General features: G+C 38.4%; 1 protein-coding gene and 1 long non-coding RNA gene across 3 annotated transcripts; one reads left to right on the top strand and one right to left on the bottom strand.

Annotated features, from left to right (window-relative positions):
• Positions 1-574: 574 nt before the first annotated feature.
• On the bottom strand, positions 575-1,327 carry LOC128204403 (RNA-binding protein cabeza-like). Its single transcript, XM_052905821.1, has 2 exons — positions 1,315-1,327; positions 575-939 (listed from the first exon to the last, which is right to left on the bottom strand). Exons 1-2 carry the CDS (start codon positions 1,325-1,327, stop codon positions 575-577), a joined length of 378 nt encoding a protein of 125 aa, XP_052761781.1.
• A 4,497-nt stretch (positions 1,328-5,824) lies between these two features.
• On the top strand, positions 5,825-14,285 carry LOC128205689 (uncharacterized). Of its 2 annotated transcripts, none has more exons than XR_008256305.1 (5): positions 5,825-5,853; positions 8,983-9,043; positions 9,709-9,881; positions 11,590-11,790; positions 12,208-14,285. It is a non-coding gene; the product is annotated as an uncharacterized LOC128205689 (long non-coding RNA). The 2 variants fall into 2 exon arrangements; XR_008256306.1 differs by having other exon boundaries at positions 8,983-9,052.
• The last annotated feature ends 5,228 nt before the right edge of the window (positions 14,286-19,513 follow it).

The raw sequence follows: 19,513 nt of genomic DNA, 5'->3' as shown, positions 1-19,513 counted from the left end.
GATCCACAGCCGCCACCTAAACCTCCCTTACCGCGCCTGCCATCACTGGATCTACAGCCGTCACCTCCGCCTCCATTGCCGCACCTGCCCCCACCTCTGGATCCACCACCGCCACCTCCGCCTCCAATGTCGCCCATCCCCTAACCCCTATAACCACCACCGCCACCTCCGCCTCCATTGCCGCCCCTGCCCCCACCTCTGGATCCACAGCCGCCACCTCCGCCTCCATTGCCGCTCTTGACCCCACCTCTGGATCAACCACCGCCACCTCCACTTCCATTTTCGCCCATGCCCTCACCTCTGGATCCAACACCGACACCTCCACCTCCATTGCCGCACCTGCCCCCACCTCTGGATCCACAGCCGCCACCTAAACCTCCATTACCGCGCCTGCCCTCACCTCTTGATCCACAGCCGTCACCTCCGCCTCCATTGCCGCACCTGCCCCCACCTCTGGATCCACCATCGCCACCTCCGCCTCCACTTTCGACCCTGCCCTAACCTCTGGATCCACCACCGCCACCCCCGCCTCCATTGCCGCCCCTGTCCCCACCTCTGGATCCAGCATCGCCACTTACGCCTTCATTGCCACCCTCTCGCTCACCTCTGGATCCACAAATGGCACTTGCCTCCATTGCTGCCCCGCCCTCACCTCTGGATCCATAGTCGCCACCTCCACTTTCGTTACCGCCCCTGCCCCCACCTCTGGATCCATCATCGCCACCTTCGCCTCCATTGCCGCTCCTGCCCCCACCTCTGGATCCACCACCACCACCTCCGTCTCCATTACCGCCCCTGCCTTTACCTTGGATCCGTAACCGCCACCTCCGCCTCCAGTGCCGCACCTGCCCCCACCTTTGGATCCACCACCGCCACCTCCGCCTCTATTGCCGCCCCTGCCTCCACATCTGGAGCCCCCACCACCTCCGTCATTTGCACCTCCTCACAAGTTTTTTACTGATAACCTAGCTTATTTGGGAATTATTGTGCTTCACCACTCGTGAAAATAAGTTTTCTATTACACTTGTAAAATAAAAGGCACATCACCCGATATTGGTTCTGGAAGGAGACTTCAAGGGCAATCACCTAGCATCGGCCAATATTGCCAAAATTGAACCCCAAATGCTTGGGACTCCGCATTTAGATAAATTAAGCACACTGACCGACTTTGGAAGTCTGGTAAGACCAGAAGGAGGCGACGGGAAGCCTAAAGACCTGGTTTCAACTTCTTGTGAGCCCTGATATCAAGCTCAGTTAAGCTCTGAAGTAACCGACTCAACTCTAATATTGAGCAGACAGTTTTATAGTTCGTACCAGTTCCACTCATGTATTGAAAACGGTTTGTTAGTTTTAATTGTTTTGGGAAATTAGGTGATATAATATTATGTATTTATATCATAATATTGATAAAGAGTCACTAAACACTACGTCTTTAAACCATGAATCCTGAAGAATAACGCACTTGTAATAGTGTTCTGGTATGGCAATCTAAGCGAGATAACACACGAAAGAAACCATAATTGCTCAATATAGTTGTTTGTCCTTGATGTCTTGAGTACATGTAAGATCTATTAGTGCTATAAGCCTTTATCGAATTCACAATATTGAACCTTTGTAAAACTTGGAATGAAGGTATAAATTATACAAGGCCACATGAGTTATATGCTCACTGAGAAATTATTAGATTAAAAAGTTCTATAATGTTACTATCGTTATTATTTCAGTTAAAACTCAGCTTTAATACTTTATTGAACGTAACGTTGTTCTGTTCTAAACAAATGATTGACTCAGACAGACTGTCTTACTGAAGAAATTCGTGGCGCTTTTATACTCGCACAACAATCGGAGGTGGGCGGAACGCTACTGCCCAAAACGTTGGCGGTGACAAACAAACTAAATGGCAGGCCACAAAAAAAACGTTTTAGGAAATTAATGGCAGCCGTCTTGAAAAGTATGCATCTGAAACAAAGAAAGGCTCTGAATATAGCCCTTAGTTTTGGAATGTAAACATAAACAATTCAAAAGGATGAGTCACGTACTATGCTCTTGACCTTAAAACAGCAGAAGATGCTCAGAATAACACCATGCCGGCTGACATCATGTCAGTACAGAAAACTTACGATCAATAAATACAAGAAATATGGATATAATGTCGCACCAGCGGTGAGGAAAACAAATTCATTTTAATACCAACATAACGAAGGAAGCTATAATTTAACTTTTAAAGTCTTAAAGCATGTTGATGTTGAATAAAGTCACCACTATAAGTTTGTATTTACCGGATGGGGTAAAGTCTCTCTTAATTGCACTTTTGACAAATGCAAATCAAGGGTCAGTTCATGATATTTTTACCCTCCGAATGTCAACATGCTCTCAATGGAATGGGGTAAGTGTAGAACTATATCAATTCTAACATATCATATCAATATTATTATTATTTTCAGGTAAGTAAACACTAATGTTAATATCAATAACAATTCTAACTTAAAATTCAGGTCCCTTTCTAAAATAACTCCATGAAGTGTCAAAAGACTGGGCTAAACACTTCTCGGGAAACGCCCAAACAAATGAATATCACGGGGTCACCAGGCATTTAAAGTCGTTGTGGGGGAATGTAGTGCTTATGGGCAATGCAGTAAAACTTAAACTATAAAATTTCAGGAGCCTTACACCTATATACATGTATTTTGGCTTTTAATCGTAATAAACGACATAATATATAGTGAACCTGTAGCGTTGTTTTACTACTAATGTTCCTTTCACAGCGTAGGTTGAAATCCCAGTGTCAACTGACATTTTCTTACTTTTTTTCTATGATTTGATATATCAAATGGTTTTATAATAAACGGTTAATATTAATCAAAACTGTGAAAATTACAAAATATCAGCACTTAAAACGGGTTAGCCACAAAATGAGACAATTGCTAGACAATACATGTAGATACATGTCAAAAACTTCTATAAAATTAACGTTGTGTAAAATCATTGAATCGAACTATTTGATGTATCACTTCGCTTAGAACACAGACATCTTTTGCAAATTTTGCGAATTTTTCCAATTCGAAATTTACTTGGTTACACGAAATATATATCGTTGTGTACAACGAATTGAATCGTTCTTACTGATGTATTCGAAAGCGCCCCCCCCCCCCACCCCCTGGATCTGCTAGAGGTAGGAACGATTAATAGATGAATTTAACCGGCTGGTGAATTATTTAATCTTCTGAGAAATATAACGCATGAAGCCAATTTAAAAATTATTTAATAAATAAAAGTGAAAATAGCAAAAAAAGACAGAAAATGGTACGTACGTGCGCTATTCTACGGGGTTGGCTTCGTTCGGTACTATTTAATATTCCTCGCTCCGGATTTGAGGGAAGAACAAGTTTGTTAATTGCACATTACTTGCCTCCCCATAAATACTCTTCCCATTATGTAGGACTCCTATTAATATGTGAATTCTGCACTGAAACAGGAACCGTCAATATTACTTTAGTAATGGATTCATCAATTATCCTTTACGGTTTTATTACATCCTGGATAATTAAGTATTACACGAGTATGTACACACATCTTATATATTGATTGATTGGTATTTAAACGTAACAGAACAGAATTCAAATTAAGTCAATGAAAGTCACGTGACTAATGGAATGTTCCCACGGTGATTGTATTTTATAGTAAACAAAACCTTATAGGATTTAAATTCAGTCAATGAAAGTCACGTGACCAATGGAATGTTCCCACGGTGATTGTATTTTATAGTACACCAAATCTTAAAGAATGATTTAACATAGTTATGATTTAATAAATAACATGAGTCACTCCAGTTTTGATTTTAATCTTATTTTTTACAATTCTTAACTAGGTAAAGCATGAATAATTTCATACTAATTACTTATGTCAACTTTTAGCCTAAATGTACTTTACTACCCTGTAAATCATTTATTATCTTTCGAATGTTTTTTTAATTGTTTTGCTATGACATTTGGTGTACATAACGGAACCTCAAACCCAGCCTTGTAAGGATAAAATTGCCGGTTAAAGAATGGTTATAATGATATACAGTCGAACCTCGTTATGTCAACTTTTTCGGGACCTAGTGAAAAAAGTCGAGATAACGAAAAGTCGACTCATCCTAATTACAAAAAGTATCACCAATCCCAACACGTTTGAGTTGGATTGTACGATGTTTACACCCACAATTGAACGGTCTTGTTAAATATTTTCGTCGTGAAAACAGCAAACTTTTTATTGAAAAATAAAGTTTAACAAAAGAAGAATTATTTGTGTCAAATTTATTTCTTTTACGTTTATGGATCACACAAAACACATATAAAACCACAATTGCATACATTTGTACATTGTAAGATTTTATACCGGGTCCTTCTCTGAATTGGTCGACCAGAGCAGTGGAACTAACATTTGACATTTTGAAGTTATTCTTTCTGTTCCCATTCGGGATTGATATCTAATCGGGGGAAGGGGGTGAGCTTATTTACCCTCGTCATCGGGTTATACCCATTCGGCGAGCACGCTACGTTTTACAGTATTTCTACAGATTTAATAACATTTTTAACATCTCGTCTTTAATCGTAGCGTGAGTGCTTTGGATTGTATATATATAAATATTCCTACACAGTATGTACAAATTTCTGGTTAAAAATTCAAGATTTAAATAATGTCTTAAGAATCTATCACATACGCATTAAAATCAAACACTTCAAATACATCATAGAAATTATGCTATTATTTTTCCTATACAAACATTTTAGGCTCAACCTACATTTTAAAAAGATGTCTAAATTTAAAAATTCTTTACAGTAGTAAGTGTTTATATATACAACGTATCCTTGGCATTATAACAACTAGCTAGTGAGATTTTTTTGATTTTTTTTTAAATGACAGATTTCTCACTAGTTAGTTTCCTAAACCATCCCCACCAGGGATGGGGCGGTATATGCTGGTTTGCACTGAGGACTAAGCCTCAGTGCGTTTGCCTGGATTTTGTTTTCCTTTGAATGAATTTTTTCTTTTTTTCTCTTTTTTTTCTTATTTATAATACAACAGCGACATTCAATAAAAAATAAAAATTAAATAAAGAAAAGTGTGTTATACATGTATATATAAGTGTCCAAATGTTGTTATTGTTGTTCTTTTTTTTTTTTTTTTTCTTTTTTGGACTGGTATCGCTGTGTAACCAGGCAAACCAGGATGGAGAATATAACGATTCGCAGCTTAAGACTCCATCCTATGGTGTTACAATATGTGAAAGCGTTGCCAAGGATTGATTAAATTATGAAATAAAATAGAGATTGGTTGATCCTCCAGGGTGTATTTAAAATATCGCAATTAATATTAGAACCGTTTCCGGATGGTAGTTTAATACTGGCATAAACGAAGACTTTTCTAACTATTAGAAAGAAAACGATCCTTTTCAGGGCCACTGTTAAAATAGTATATAATAATTTAAAATGTGATATACATTATTTACATAAAAAAAGGATTCTCACCCCGAAGGAACGGTAAATTGATAATATACAACGGCTGGTGGACTATTAAAACAACATATAAACAAACTCCCCGACGCCCTTCTTCACATAAATGTATGGGGTTTAATACTTGAAAAATAAAAAAAGAATTAAATGTGAATGCTTGTGCTATTCTACAGGGGTGGCTCCGTTCAGTATGACTATTTTTCCCACCCCGGGATAGAGAAAAGAACGAGTTCGCCGGGTGCCATGATTTAGGCTACTTGAATACTCTCCATTGAAGGAGATACCATGTGGGAGGAAAGTGTCACGTGACAAATTCACTCAATGGCGGAGGGTTAAACAGACGGACTATCGAAGGGTAATTTTACCGTTAAATTCACAATGATTGTTAAATAAAACACACACCACTAGTAGTATTTATACGGGTCAGAGCGTGCACAATTATATGACCACGATATATACTACTGATCGATAGGTATTTCTCACGATCGAGAGTATAAACAAACAAATTAGTTAAAAATGTATCGGACTTGTCATATGAGCAAAGACTAAAAGCCTTAGGAATTCCAACTCTGGAATATAGACGAGATAGGGCGGATATGATCCAGATTTATAAGTCTGAGTATGGCCACGATGAGTTAAAATGGGATCATCTCTTCACTCTTTCATCTGGAGACCTAAGAGGACATCATCTCAAATTTGTCAAGAAGAAAAGCAAACACAATTTAAGACTTTATTCATTCAGTCAGAGATCGATTATGTACTGGAATTCCCTTAGTGAAGAGACTGTTTCTGCCAAGTCCATAAACCAGTTTAAATCAATGCTTAACATTGAACATTGGAATAGAAAAAAGTTTTTATGTTAACATAACCGCACTCAGTCGAGAAACCACTAAAGAAGACATTTACCAGAGGGGCCACGATAGCGAAAGCTAAATTTACGGCCTGAAGATTACAGGTATTACAGGTATTACAGGTATTAAACTTGATCAATGAAAATCACGTGACCGTTGGAATGTGTTTCCCACGGTGAATAAACAAAATTGTAAGGCTACTATTTAAGCTTTTAAGATTTAGTTGTGGTTGGTCAAAGTTTTGTTACTAATTTCCAACCTGTATAATTTGTTACTAAGAATATTTGGCTAGGCCTAGTATTATTCACTTAAATTTTCAATTTATGATCGATAATTAAATGTTATTTAGGTCATTCTAAAATGCCGTCCAGGCTTCTTTTTTTTAATGATGGTTAGCCTGGACGTCATTCATAATAAAATTTGTAAACATGTTCAAAATGCCGATCAGAATTTGGTCGCAAATTTATTGAAATTATTCCAATTTAGTCTATTAAAACAAAAAAAGAACACTTTACCTGTTAAAACTAATCCTTTTACATCAATTGCACTATATATTATAAAATAATCACGTTCCGAATTGTTAAAACAACATACATTTTCAAACACCATCAAAATTCACCAAACACCATTGTTTTTGTTAACGAATGTAGCCGAGAATATCCAAATGCATTTTCTTTTCTCTGCTTAAGGTTACACATGACTATTAGTTACTTTAGTACAGCTTAGTACGAGCTGTAGTGTCATTGGCAGTAGTTTTGTTAAGGCAACATATTGTAAACCTGTAAATTATTCAAAATAAATTAAGAATGAAGTGTTTACAAACATTTATTACTTTTGTTAGCATATTGGAACAAGGACATTTAGTTTTTGCAAAATGAATCAAATAGCAATTTCATTAAGTTTGTGGAATGTTATCATGCAAAGTATGGGAAGAATTTTCATTTGCATGCATGGCATTTTTTTCAGTTCGTATCATTATTTTCTATTCTTGTAATTTACCCCTCATTTGCGCTCACTTGGAAGTCTTTGAACTTTTGTATGCTTAATATTCCTTTGTTTGGTTTCTTTAAAGTATCCAGATTCTGACACACAACAAAAAAACTTTTTTAAGTACTACTTGTCACAAACTTGTGGTAAGAGCAACCTCAGGTACCAACTGGTGATTGTACGAGCTCTCTCCTCCCTACCTTTTCCCTACCAGTAGGCGAGTAAGTTTTCTGGTGTTCCCCAGTGAACGACCATTTGTATGTATGTTGACAAAAACCTGCCATGACGGTTTGAAATTCTGCAATTATTTGGAGGTTTTTGATTGCCATCTTTTGACATAAAAACATTTCTACATTTCTTTCCCCTTTCCCACACGCACCTAGCCTCCCATCTAAAAACGACCATACATTATAAATACTATATGTGTGCTTTTACTTTGTATGACAGAAATTAGAATACTGGGTAAAATTACCGGTTTGCCTTTATAAGCTTTGTTAAATTTTATAGCGTCTCTGAACCGCTGGCGCGTTCATGTCACAAACTGGGCATATGACCTTCTATAAGATGACATTTTAAATGTAAAGTCGGCGAAGATTGCACAAGTGTCCCATAACAACCCGAGGCATATTCTATAAGAGCATGAAGGCCAATTCTCACACAGAGTCCCGGCTTTGTCATATTTTAACCCCTTAAACACATAAGCGTTACTTCTGTTTACCAATATAGTTCTTTAAAAAAACACACAACAATTCTAACTCTAGTTGTTTTCCTATAAGCTTTAATCTGGACGATAAAACGCACTCTAGTCGGAAAAAAGCAAACAACAATGTTCTGTAATTATGTTTTTCTATCAATTCCTTTAAAATAGTAATTTCCTGAAGATTCCTTTTAGTTGAGTTTTGTATAGGTTTTCTGATGTGAGGAATAAGGTATTTGTTAATATAAATATCATCATGAAACATCTGTTCTAGCGAAACTATATATATACACATAATAAATTGATAAGTCAGCAAAATCTCTGATTATTGTAAACTTGGATTGTCGTGTTGAAGTCAAATTTTGATTAATAGGTTACACAATAAAACATTTTGATTCACTTAGTGTAACAATGCCGTTGATATACATGTTTTTTTAAATATTTAGTCTTATTTTAAATACATGTGTATAATAGTATGCATTGTCCACATTGACCATAGAATAGTTTGTAAATACATCTTGAATCCTGTATGTGACGATAAATGTTTTTCAAATTCATTAAGTACAAAAGTATGGTAACTGATAATGATAGTGTTAGGGGAAGGTAATCCATACTAAAAATACTACTTCAGATTGAAACCTTAAAGTATAGTTGTGTGTAACCTTTTTTTCTTTTTGGCAGTAAGAAAGCTCCTGTCAACTGAAATCAGGTATTTAAATTACTTTTTTGAAGAAATAGCTTGTGAATTTGCAAAATGGATATGGTTATTGATAAGAATTAATGTATTTATTGGCAGTCTTCAGCAACAGAATACAAATGAAGACCATTTCATTTCATAGACAGTTTTTACATGTTTACGAATTTTGTTATGAATGACGTTTCAGGCTAACCATCATTAAAAAAAAAAGCCTGGACGGCATTTTAGAATGACTAATGTTATTTTTGTTAGGAGTCTTGGGGTACTGAACGGAACCTTCCCGACACCTGACCTGGGTAGGATAAAGCTGCCGGTAAAAGGGGTAACATTAATAATTAAATAAGATAAAATATAAATTAAAAATGTAAATAATAGCTTAGATTATATATATATATATGATGTTCAAAAATGAACAACATATTAAATTAGACTGTTCCTGACAGTATTTAATAGAGAATGCTAAATCCAGTTATGGGGCAATTAATTAAAAGTGCCGACAGCTTCCAGACAACCGACCTTTATAAATAAAAATAAAAATATAATTAAAAATAATGTAACATATTGTATATTATGATATACAACACATTGTATATTATGTCTAAATTTTGTCGGTTATCTGGCAGTCAACCAGGAATTTGGCAAGTGACCTGAAGACAGACCTTTGGGCAGCCTTGCTGGGGTTTAGAATATTGTTTATATTATAATCCAAACCAGAAAAATTTAGGACTGCCATAAGTTCTGCCCTCTGGCCCCTGTAAGTGTCACAGTGTAACAGAATGTGGGAAGTGTCACAGGTCACTCCACACCGAGCACAGTTCGGATCACTTTTGAGAATATATTTCCCAGCACTTCCTGGGAGAAGTGATGTGCCCAGTCTCAGCCTCGTTATGCATTTATCAATTCTAAAGAAATTAGAATATTTATTTGGAGGCTGGAGACTCACAGAGGTCCTATCAAATGTATTAATGTATGTTTTAGGTGTCCTCGCCGACCGCCATTCATTTATGACGTGCCGGCGGGCTAGTGAATAGACCTCTGTGGGTGCAAGAGGGACCGGATCATTCACCTCCACACGCCTGAGGCCCTCCTTTGCAAGCCCGTCAACCACTTCATTCCCCTTCAGGCCGACATGAGCTGGGACCCATACCATGGTAACCTTTAAGTTTTTCTCCAGACACATCATTTTGTTCCAAAATGTCTTTTATCAAATCAGGTCTGGAGCTGCTACCTCTGTTTTGTATAGACTGCAATGATGATAGCGAGTCTGAGAGGATAGCAGTATGTATGGGCTTGTTACTGATAACCCAGTCCAGTGCATCTTTAATTGCCAAAAGTTCAGCCGAAAATATGGAGAGATGGTTGCTGAGTCTTTTAATATTTTTGATATTTTTGGATGGAATATAAAAGGCACATGCAACTATGCCGGTTTCTGGGTTTTTAGATCCATCTGTGTAAATTTTTAAATGCTCAGCATAATTTTGATCAATATGAGAGAGAGTTTCAGCTTTGACGAGGTGCGGCAAGTCTGATTTCGTTAATTTTTTAGAGATAGAAATGTCAACTGAAGGGTCCTGGAGGGTCCACGGAGGAACCTTAGACGGCCTCAGGTCTGCCACACTTACATCTTTGAGCCCAGCCTCCTCAACAATGCTTTGGGTGTAAGCGCCAAAAGGCATCGCTCTATGTTTACCCTTGTCATATTTTGCCTTGATGAAGAAGCCGGTCCCAAAGAGGTCACCTACAGGGTTACCTATTTTCCGGGACTGTACCCTAGCCCAGAAGTTTATGATTTGTTGTCTCCTCCGCAGGGCCAAGGGAAGTATCCCCGCCTCTTCCTCGAGCATGCATGCAGGGGTACAGGGAAGGGCTCTCAGAGCTATTCGAAGGGCTTTATTTTGTATATTTTCCAAGATCTTAAGACTGTTTGGCGAGGCATTAGCATAGACTTGAGCACCATAGTCTATTTTTGAACGTATTAAGGACTTATATATGACCAATAGACTGTGTTTGTCTGACCCAAAATCTGTTCCACATAACATTCTCATTAGATTTAAGTCCTTTTCACATCTTTCTTTTATGATCTTAAAATGTTGTACAAATGAAAGACGTGGGTCAAGATAAAGGCCTAAAAAACGTACAACTTTTTCAAAGATGATCTTTTGACCTCCTAAAAATACGTCCACGGTTTGCCTTGGATTGTTGCCAAACAGCATGCCTACAGTTTTTGTTGTTGAAATTTTGAAGCCCCAATCTATGGACCAATTCCAAATGGAGTCCAGACCTTTTTGTGCTCTTATTTTCAGGTCTTTCAAGTTGGACCCAATCGCCATGTGCCGGAGTCATCGGCAAACTGGCTAATGACCATACCTGAATTTTTTATTATTTCAGGGAGTTCATTGATAATGATTGAGAAAAGAATGGGGGAGATCACAGACCCCTGGGGCGTTCCTCGTGATAGTTCTGCAGGATCCGATATCTCTCCCCCAACTCTGACCATGATCTTTCTGCCCTCTAGAAAAGCTCTGAGATAGTGAAAACAGTTACCAGCTATGCCATATTTCCGCAGCTTTTGGAGTACTCCAAAATGCCATGTCAAATCAAACGCAGCCTGTAAATCCAGAAAAATAGCAAGGACATAGCGACTTCTATTTTTGGCATATGTGACATCGTGTTGTAGACGACCAAGCTGATCCAATGTGCTCCGTCCTTTCCGAAACCCGGATTGGAAGCGGTTAAGAATTCCATTGGATTCAAGCACGTGCTCGAGTCTGTTTTTAACCATGATTTCGAGAAGTTTGCCCGCATGAGATGTTAGACTAATGGGCCTGTATGACTTAGGGTCGCTTTTGTCTTTTCCAGGCTTTGGAAGAGGCACAACATGGGCTGTTTTCCACTCGCAAGGATCCACCCCAGCCCGCCAGAACATATTATACAGATGCAGCCAGATTTGAAGGGTTGCATCCGGCATGTGCCCAAACATCAGATAGGATATTCTATCAGCCCCAGTGGCGGACTTTCTCCTGCTAGCAATGGCTGACCTTAGCTCACTAAGTGAGAAAGGTAAATTTAGTGGTGTTGAGTTGTCCCCTGGCTCGTTTAAAATATCTTTATGTTCTTTCTCGAACCGTGTTTGGAAGGCCAAAGTTTCAGGTGGAAGATTACTATCACTAGATATTGATTTGTAATGTTTTATTAAATATTGAGCCTTTTCAAGGGGATTTTTAGCAATTTTGTCTCTGTATTTAAGTAGTGGTACAGGGCAGGTAGAATGACCTTTTATTCTGTGAACCTTGTTCCAAAAATCCTTACTATTTGACTTATTTAACCTAGCAGATTCACAGAAATCTTTCCAATTCTGAGTTTTGACCCTTAAAATCACCCTCTTAACTTCTGTTTCCAAAGACCTATATAAAATTAAATTATCAGGTGAGGGATTTCTTTTTAGGTTATTTAATGCCTTTTTTCTACCCTGTACAGCCTTGGAGCATTCGTCCGTCCACCATGGGACCGTTTGACGTTTGGGCCGCTTACCGGAAGAGGAGGGAATACAACTCTCAGCTATGGATAGGATTTTATCAGTCAACTGCCGATTAAAATGTTCCAGCTCTTCCAGATCAAAGTCAGAGAGAGAGAGTCCCAGACACAATCTTTTGAATTCACACCAATCAGCCTTTTCAAAGTTGAAGGATGGTTGGCAAATCTCATGTGAATTTGACCCTCCGATATTAACATTGTGGAGGACTATAAGGCAAGGAAAGTGATCCGACCCAAGATTGTCGTCTAGGACCCCCCATGACACGACACCTGCCAAACAGACACTGACTATGGTGAGGTCAATGCACATGGAATTACCTTGTGCATCAAACCTGGTGGGTGCACCATCATTCAGGACTACCAAGTTTGAGTCTTCCATCCAAGTACAGACGTCCTCACCATATTTACAGACTTTGGAGCAGCCCCACACTGGGTGATGTGCATTGAAGTCCCCAGTGTATACCAGTTTCATTATATTTGTTTTACTCCGTATATTACTCTCGAGTGTAGTAAGAGCCTGAATGTTACAGCCCCGAGAGTAGACATTTATTTTTTAACGGAACAGAGATTGGAAGAGTCTGGTATTGGATAGTGTGCTTTATATAAATTGCTAACCCACCGGCTACATTATCATTTAAGTTTGTATGATTTATAAACTCTGTATAATAGCCGGGGATTGATTTTGATGTATTCCCCTTAAAGTTAGTTTCTTGAATGCACAATATATCAATACTATTTATATCTGTTAGATGTTTTAACTCTGAATGTTTACTAGATGAAAGACCCCCACAGTTGAATGATAATATTTTTATCCATTAAGAATGTTGTTAAACCTGCAGAGGAGATTAGACCTTTGGGTTTTGCCCATTGGAGACTGGGAGTAAAGTCTACGACTCATCCTCCCAGCCCTCAGTTTACCAGGTGTCGAGGGACCCTGCAGTGGTGCGCTGGCAAGTTTCGTGATGGCCTTGAGGGACGTGCCACCTCAACCCTGCGGTCTTGAACTAAATTTCCAGAATTGCCTGCTTTTCTTTTATTTTTTTTTGTCTGGTTATACAATGGGCAGCCATTATGGTTGCGATGACTCTGGCCTTTAAGAAAGAGACACACTGCCTGTAGGCAGCTGAGTGGGCATCACCACAGTTTTTACATCTGCGGTTTGGGTTTTTGCAATCCCTAGTAGAATGTAAACCAGCGCACCTAGCACATGCTAATAAAAGTGTACACTTAGGGGCCTTGTGACCAAACCCCTGACATTTTAAACACCTATCAGGGTCCTCTTGTCTAGGATGAACGTATAAGATAAGGCTCGTGCCAACCACCCTGACGTACCTCGGGAGGCTCGCCTGGGTGATAAAACCTATCCCCACCAGCCGGGGTAATCCCGGTGGTGGTGGGGCCTCCAGACGCTCCAACCCCAATATATGGCACTGGACGCCTGGCGGCAACTCCAGACGATCCCCAAGGACCGCCAGGTCCTCATTCTCGGGAACCCCAGCCAACACTCCACGAACTTTGTGTAGGGAATGGGGTAGGGAAGCACGACAGTCAACCCCCATGAGTTTAAAAATGCCCATATTTATTAACTTGACAATTGCCTGGGCATAAACCAGTTCCAGGAGAATGGCCCGAGAGCCTAGTGGGACTGATCGTTTGACCAGGCGGGGGAGGAGCTGACCCAGTTCTGATGCCAGTTTGATTATGGACCCCTGGCTGGTCAGCTTCAACCCCCCCTCCCCCCCGCCGCCCACAATAGCTCGAGGGATACACTTGTGCATCATAGTGTTATGAGTTAAATGATGACTATCCCTGGTGCACAGTGCCTCCCCAAGCATAGGAGACAGGTCATTTGACTGTCTCCTGGTATTGTTTTTTGAAGAAAGGTATCACCAGCCATTGTTAACAATTAAGTTTGTAATAAAATCAACAAGCAAATAATAAAATTTAATGGGGAACCTAGCCCCTATATGTAGAAATGCTAAGACTTTTGTATAAGATGTTGTGTAAATAATATTGGTGTAATAAATATTGTTAAAAATATTGTTATTGTTATTAAAAATAATAAAAAGTCCAATGCACCGATAAATAAGCCCACAAAATTTATTGAAATAAAGGTGGAACTGCTTGACATTTAATTAAGTACTACTGAAGGGTTTAAATTTAGAATTTAGTTTAGTCAAGCAGTAGCCTAAATAAAACCGAAAGCTAAAGGGAAATAAATAATAAATACACAAGGGAGAGAACACTGCAAAAAACCAACGTTTGACCTTGGCTTTTGTTTTTCACAATAATTAATGTCTTTCTGTCGAGCTAACTAGTTTACAAAGTCATGGAGGGCTAAATGTTCACTACAGGTTCGCAAATTGTCAGTTTATTAACTTCTGCAGGCTATCGTCTTCTATATTTTCTATAAATTCTTCTTATCTATTTTCGCTTTGTATATACGGCCATTGACCGGAAACGATGATGGATATCTAATCAATAAAATGTTTATGTTTTATACAACACCAAAGAGCTTGAGCAATAAATGTCTCTTTAATTAATTACAAAAACAAACAACTTTAACTATTCGCACTTACCAATTACATTTTTGTATCCTCCAATTATGACAGTTTGTTATATTGACACGCACGGTATTTTGCGACATGCTGCAAACCGTCATGACTATTTTCTCACCTACGTCTCGATCTACAGTTCGACATAAAGAACATAGGAAATGTGTGAAATTCGACCACTGGGACTGAAAAACGAGGTCGACATAGCGAAAAGTCGAGATAAAAAATCGACACAAACAGATTTATTTTATACAGAATAAGAAGGAATAAATTCGGGACCGGAAAAAAGTCGACATAACCGGAAAGTCGACTTATCCGACGTCGACATACCGAGGTTCGACTGTACTTCCAAAAAAAAAGTTGTATTTTATACAAAAACATGTTAAAATATGTTTACCATAACAGTGGGGCCGATAATAAAATTTGTACCGTCAGCTTCCAGAAAATCGACCAAATTGTTCAGGCGATCCTGAAGTTTGAAGGAAAACTAGTAAAACTCCAAAACTAGTGAATACTTAAAGGGAGATACATCCAAGGACGGCAGAAATGATCAGACATTATCACCCCTTCCCCCGAGAGCATCCTCTGTATAAAAAGTTAATTAACATGTATGAATAAATTTTGATCAAGAGTAAATTATTTAAGTTAATGCTCTAATCATCCATGGTTCCTATTCAATAGGGTATTTTATAATTTATTTAAATATTGTCGGTTATCTGGCAGTCAACCAGGAGCATAGCAAATGACTTGAAGACAGACCTCCGGACGGCCCTGCTGGGGTCAGACTATTAATAATGTTGAAACCGAAAGCAGATGTCCTAAGGTCCACCCCGGAAGAAGTATTTCGCCAAATCTTACTCTCGTTAAACATTTGTCTATTTGTCTATTCTTAAGGAAGCAGAGTATCTGATAGGTGGTTGAAGACTCACCGAGACCCTATCAAATGTATTATTGTATGTTTTAGGCCGCCATTCGTTTGGGACGTGTCGACAGGCTAGTGCAAAGACCTCTGTGAGTGCAACATACGTTTAGGACCTGTAAAAGGCTAGAGGAAAGACCTATGTGTGTGCAATATAGAGCGGACAATTCACCTCCACATCCCTGAGACAATCCTAGGCCAACCCATCAACCACTTCATTCCCCTACCAGCCGACGTGGGACCCATACCACGGTAACCGTTTAGTTGTTCTCCAGACACTTATTATTCGGTTCCAAAAAATCTTTAATTAAATCGGGTCTAGAGCTTCTGTCTCTTTTTCTATAGACTGCAATGAAGATAACGAGTCTGAGAGGCAGTATGTATGGACTTGTTACTGATAACCCAGTCCAATGCATCTTAAATAGCCAGGCATTATACCGAAAAGATAAGGATGTGATTGCTGAGTCATTAAGCGTTTTAAATAGTTTTGGATGGAATATAAAAGGCACATGCAACTATGTCAGATAACCGGTTTTTAGACCCGTCAGTGTATATTTTAAGATGCTCAGCATAAGTTTTAATCAATATGAGAAATAGTTTTATCTTTGACGAGGTGCGGAAACATTTAGATTCTTTGGCGATTCCTTAGCGATAGAAACGTATACTGAAGAATCTTGAGAGGAACCATAGAAGGCGTCAGGTCTGGTAAAGTTACATCTCTTGTCATGGCCCCCTCAAAAATGCTTTATGTGTGTATGGACCAAAGGGCACAGCTCTGAGCTTACCATTAAGTATCAAAATAATAATTATACATCATTTTGATACTAAAGTAAAAAAAACAGTTAAGGTATACATGACATTTTTTTTAGTATTGAAAGTAGTTACAACACATACACAATAAGAATTGAACATTGGCCATTGCAAGTGCCCATTTCTGGGCTCGTTCTATGTGCATCTAAAGTGCCAATATCTGACCTAGCACCCTGTCCTTTCCAACTTCTTTCTGTAGCCCTGTGTATTTACCTTTTGGAGGGCAGTATGGCAAGGAAAGAGATCCGACCCTAAATTGTCGTCTAGGACCCCACATGACGTAACACCTGTCAAACAGACACTGACTATGGTGAGGCCATTACACATGGGTTGATATTTCCATCCAGGTACAGACGTTCTCACAATATTTACAGACTCTTGAACAACCCCAACCTGGGTGATGTTCATTAAAGTCACCAGTGTATACCAGTTTCATTATATTGGTTGTACTCCGTATATTACTCTCCTGTGTGTGAAGTGCCTGAATATCACAACCCCGAGAGCAGACATGTTTTAGAACAAAGAGCTGGTGCTTTGTATGGTGAGCAATAATTGCCAGTGCCTCGATGGACGTGCCACCATATTTTTTAAGGGAACAGTGACCTGCAGGGCATGGTATTGAACATTATACTTAATAAATTGTTAAGCCTGCAGAGACATTATCATTTAAGTTTGTATGATTTGAAATTTAATAAATGTGATAGCCGGGGATTGTTTTTTTAGTTAGTCCTCTTAGTTTCTTGAATGCACAAATATCAATCATATTTGAATCAGTAAACTATTTTACTTCCGAGTGTTTATTGGCAGAAACACCCTAACACTTGAATGAACATATTTTTAAATCCTTATCCATTTATAATGATATTAAACATGCAGAGGAGATTAGATATTTTGGGTTTGCCCATTGGAGACTAGGAGTAAAGTCTACGACTCAACTAATCCTCCTAGCCTTCAGTTGACCAGGTGTCTATGGACCCCTGCAGTGGTTCGCTGGCAAGTTATATGATGGCCACATGGGACCACTACAGCCTTGCGGACTTATCCTAAATTTCTTAAATTGTCTGAATTTCTTTCATTTTAAGATTTTACCAAGTTTGTCTTATTTTTATTTTCTATATAAGGGCATGAACAGTGTTTTAACTAGAGATAAAAAATGGTTAGATATTTTTAGTGGCCATTAACTTATTGAGTTATTAACCTTTAAAAATGTAACCATATTTGGAATTGGGCTATGACCACATATTGGGGTTGTTTCATATCAATTTAATATTCCAGTGTTACCTTTTTGTTATGCCTTTATACTAGAGTTATGGGAGGACCGGTTTGTAGCAGGGCTATGGTGGTTAACATTTTGGGGAAATAGAGATTCCATTTCACGGGATATATCTTCAGCTGCTTTCAGTGTTATACAATGAGCAGCCATGATGGTTGCGATGCCTCAGGTCTTTAAATAGATACACACTGCCTGTAGGCAGCTTAGTGTGAATTACCACAGTTTTTACAGTTTACGGTTTTGATTTTTGCTATACATATTAGATTGTGCGAAAGCCCACCTACCACATGCTACTTAAAATATGCACTTAGGGGCCTAATGCCTAAACCCCTGACATTTTATACACCTATCATGGTCCTCCTGTCTAGGGTGAACATATAAAATAAGGCTTGTTCCGCCCGATCTTACGCACCCTGTGAGGCTCGTCTGGGGAATAAAAGTTATTCCAACCAATCGCGGTAATCCCGTTGGTGGTGGGGCCTCCAGGCGCTCCAGCGCCAAGATATGGCACTGGTCGCATGGGGGGCAGCTCCAGATTGGTCATTTAAACTGAGCGTTGATTGGTCAAAATCCAGCTTTCTGAACTGGTCAAAACAACTATTGTATAATTAAGTATCAAATAAGATTCAGGCTTGTAATATCAGCTTTGCGTTTTAAGATAATGTTATTGACTCTGGAAAAGCTTATTTAAGTTAAAAACAACAAAATAGCGATTTCTATCAATCATAAATGTCATTATTATATTTATATCCCGAACATGTTTTCTCAGTTTTACACGGCAGTGATAAAATTCGTCACAATACATTCTAGCTCTGGTGGAATGAAGTAACTGCGCATGCAAACCCAAGCCCAGATAGTTAATTGTTAACAAGTGCAAATTAATTTTACTAATATAATTTTGATGGTTTGGCAAAAAGTTAATTTAGTCAGAATAACCATTCACGACCAAAATGTCTTTTCTATATATATACAAATCCAAGAAGTATGTAAATGTCGTATTAACAGTTCAAGTTTTGCTTAAAAAAATGCTGACATGAAAACTACCAAATGTGGATTGGCGTGTTTCCCCGAATTGCCTGATGTTTGCAGCTACCTAAAGAAATTCCAATGCTACGACTTGCAGCATCTCGTCCTGCATGTCACCAGATATATATTTGTCTGTTTTCTTCTCTAGCCACCTGAGCACTGGCTCGTCTTCTTCACAATTATGCATATTTAAACAATCTAGACAATCTTGACCATTGATTTGTGTTGTTTTGTAATCAAGTTAAACATAACACATTCAAAAGTGTCTGGATTATCGTCAAATCTTCGATTTTTTATTTTTTATGTGTGTGCCATTTACGTATGCTGGATTGTATAATTCGTGACTAATTGGATCTTAGAAATAATGTTTCGTATTTTCATAACAGTTAAATACCCAGAGATATTTTGGAGATTCCAATATACTAGTATTTTTGATAATTCGTTCAATTATCACAAGTTATTCATCAGTATGTTGAATGGTACATTTTATAAGTTTTGAAAATATTTTCCATACCATGCACATATTTCTATCTACCTCTCCTGGTAGCACGACAAACGTTGAAAATACATTTTAACTATGCAAACAGTTCCCTGCAGTACTTACGGTACTTTGATTAAATTTACAATAATAGGACGTTTGAACAACTGTCAGCTTGGATTTCCATA

The sequence above is a fragment of the Mya arenaria genome, chromosome 10 (assembly GCF_026914265.1).
Source record: "Mya arenaria isolate MELC-2E11 chromosome 10, ASM2691426v1".
Classification (NCBI taxonomy): domain Eukaryota; kingdom Metazoa; phylum Mollusca; class Bivalvia; order Myida; family Myidae; genus Mya; species Mya arenaria.
The sequence above is the reverse complement of the archived record's forward strand: the minus strand, read 5'-3'. Positions and strand labels throughout refer to the sequence as shown.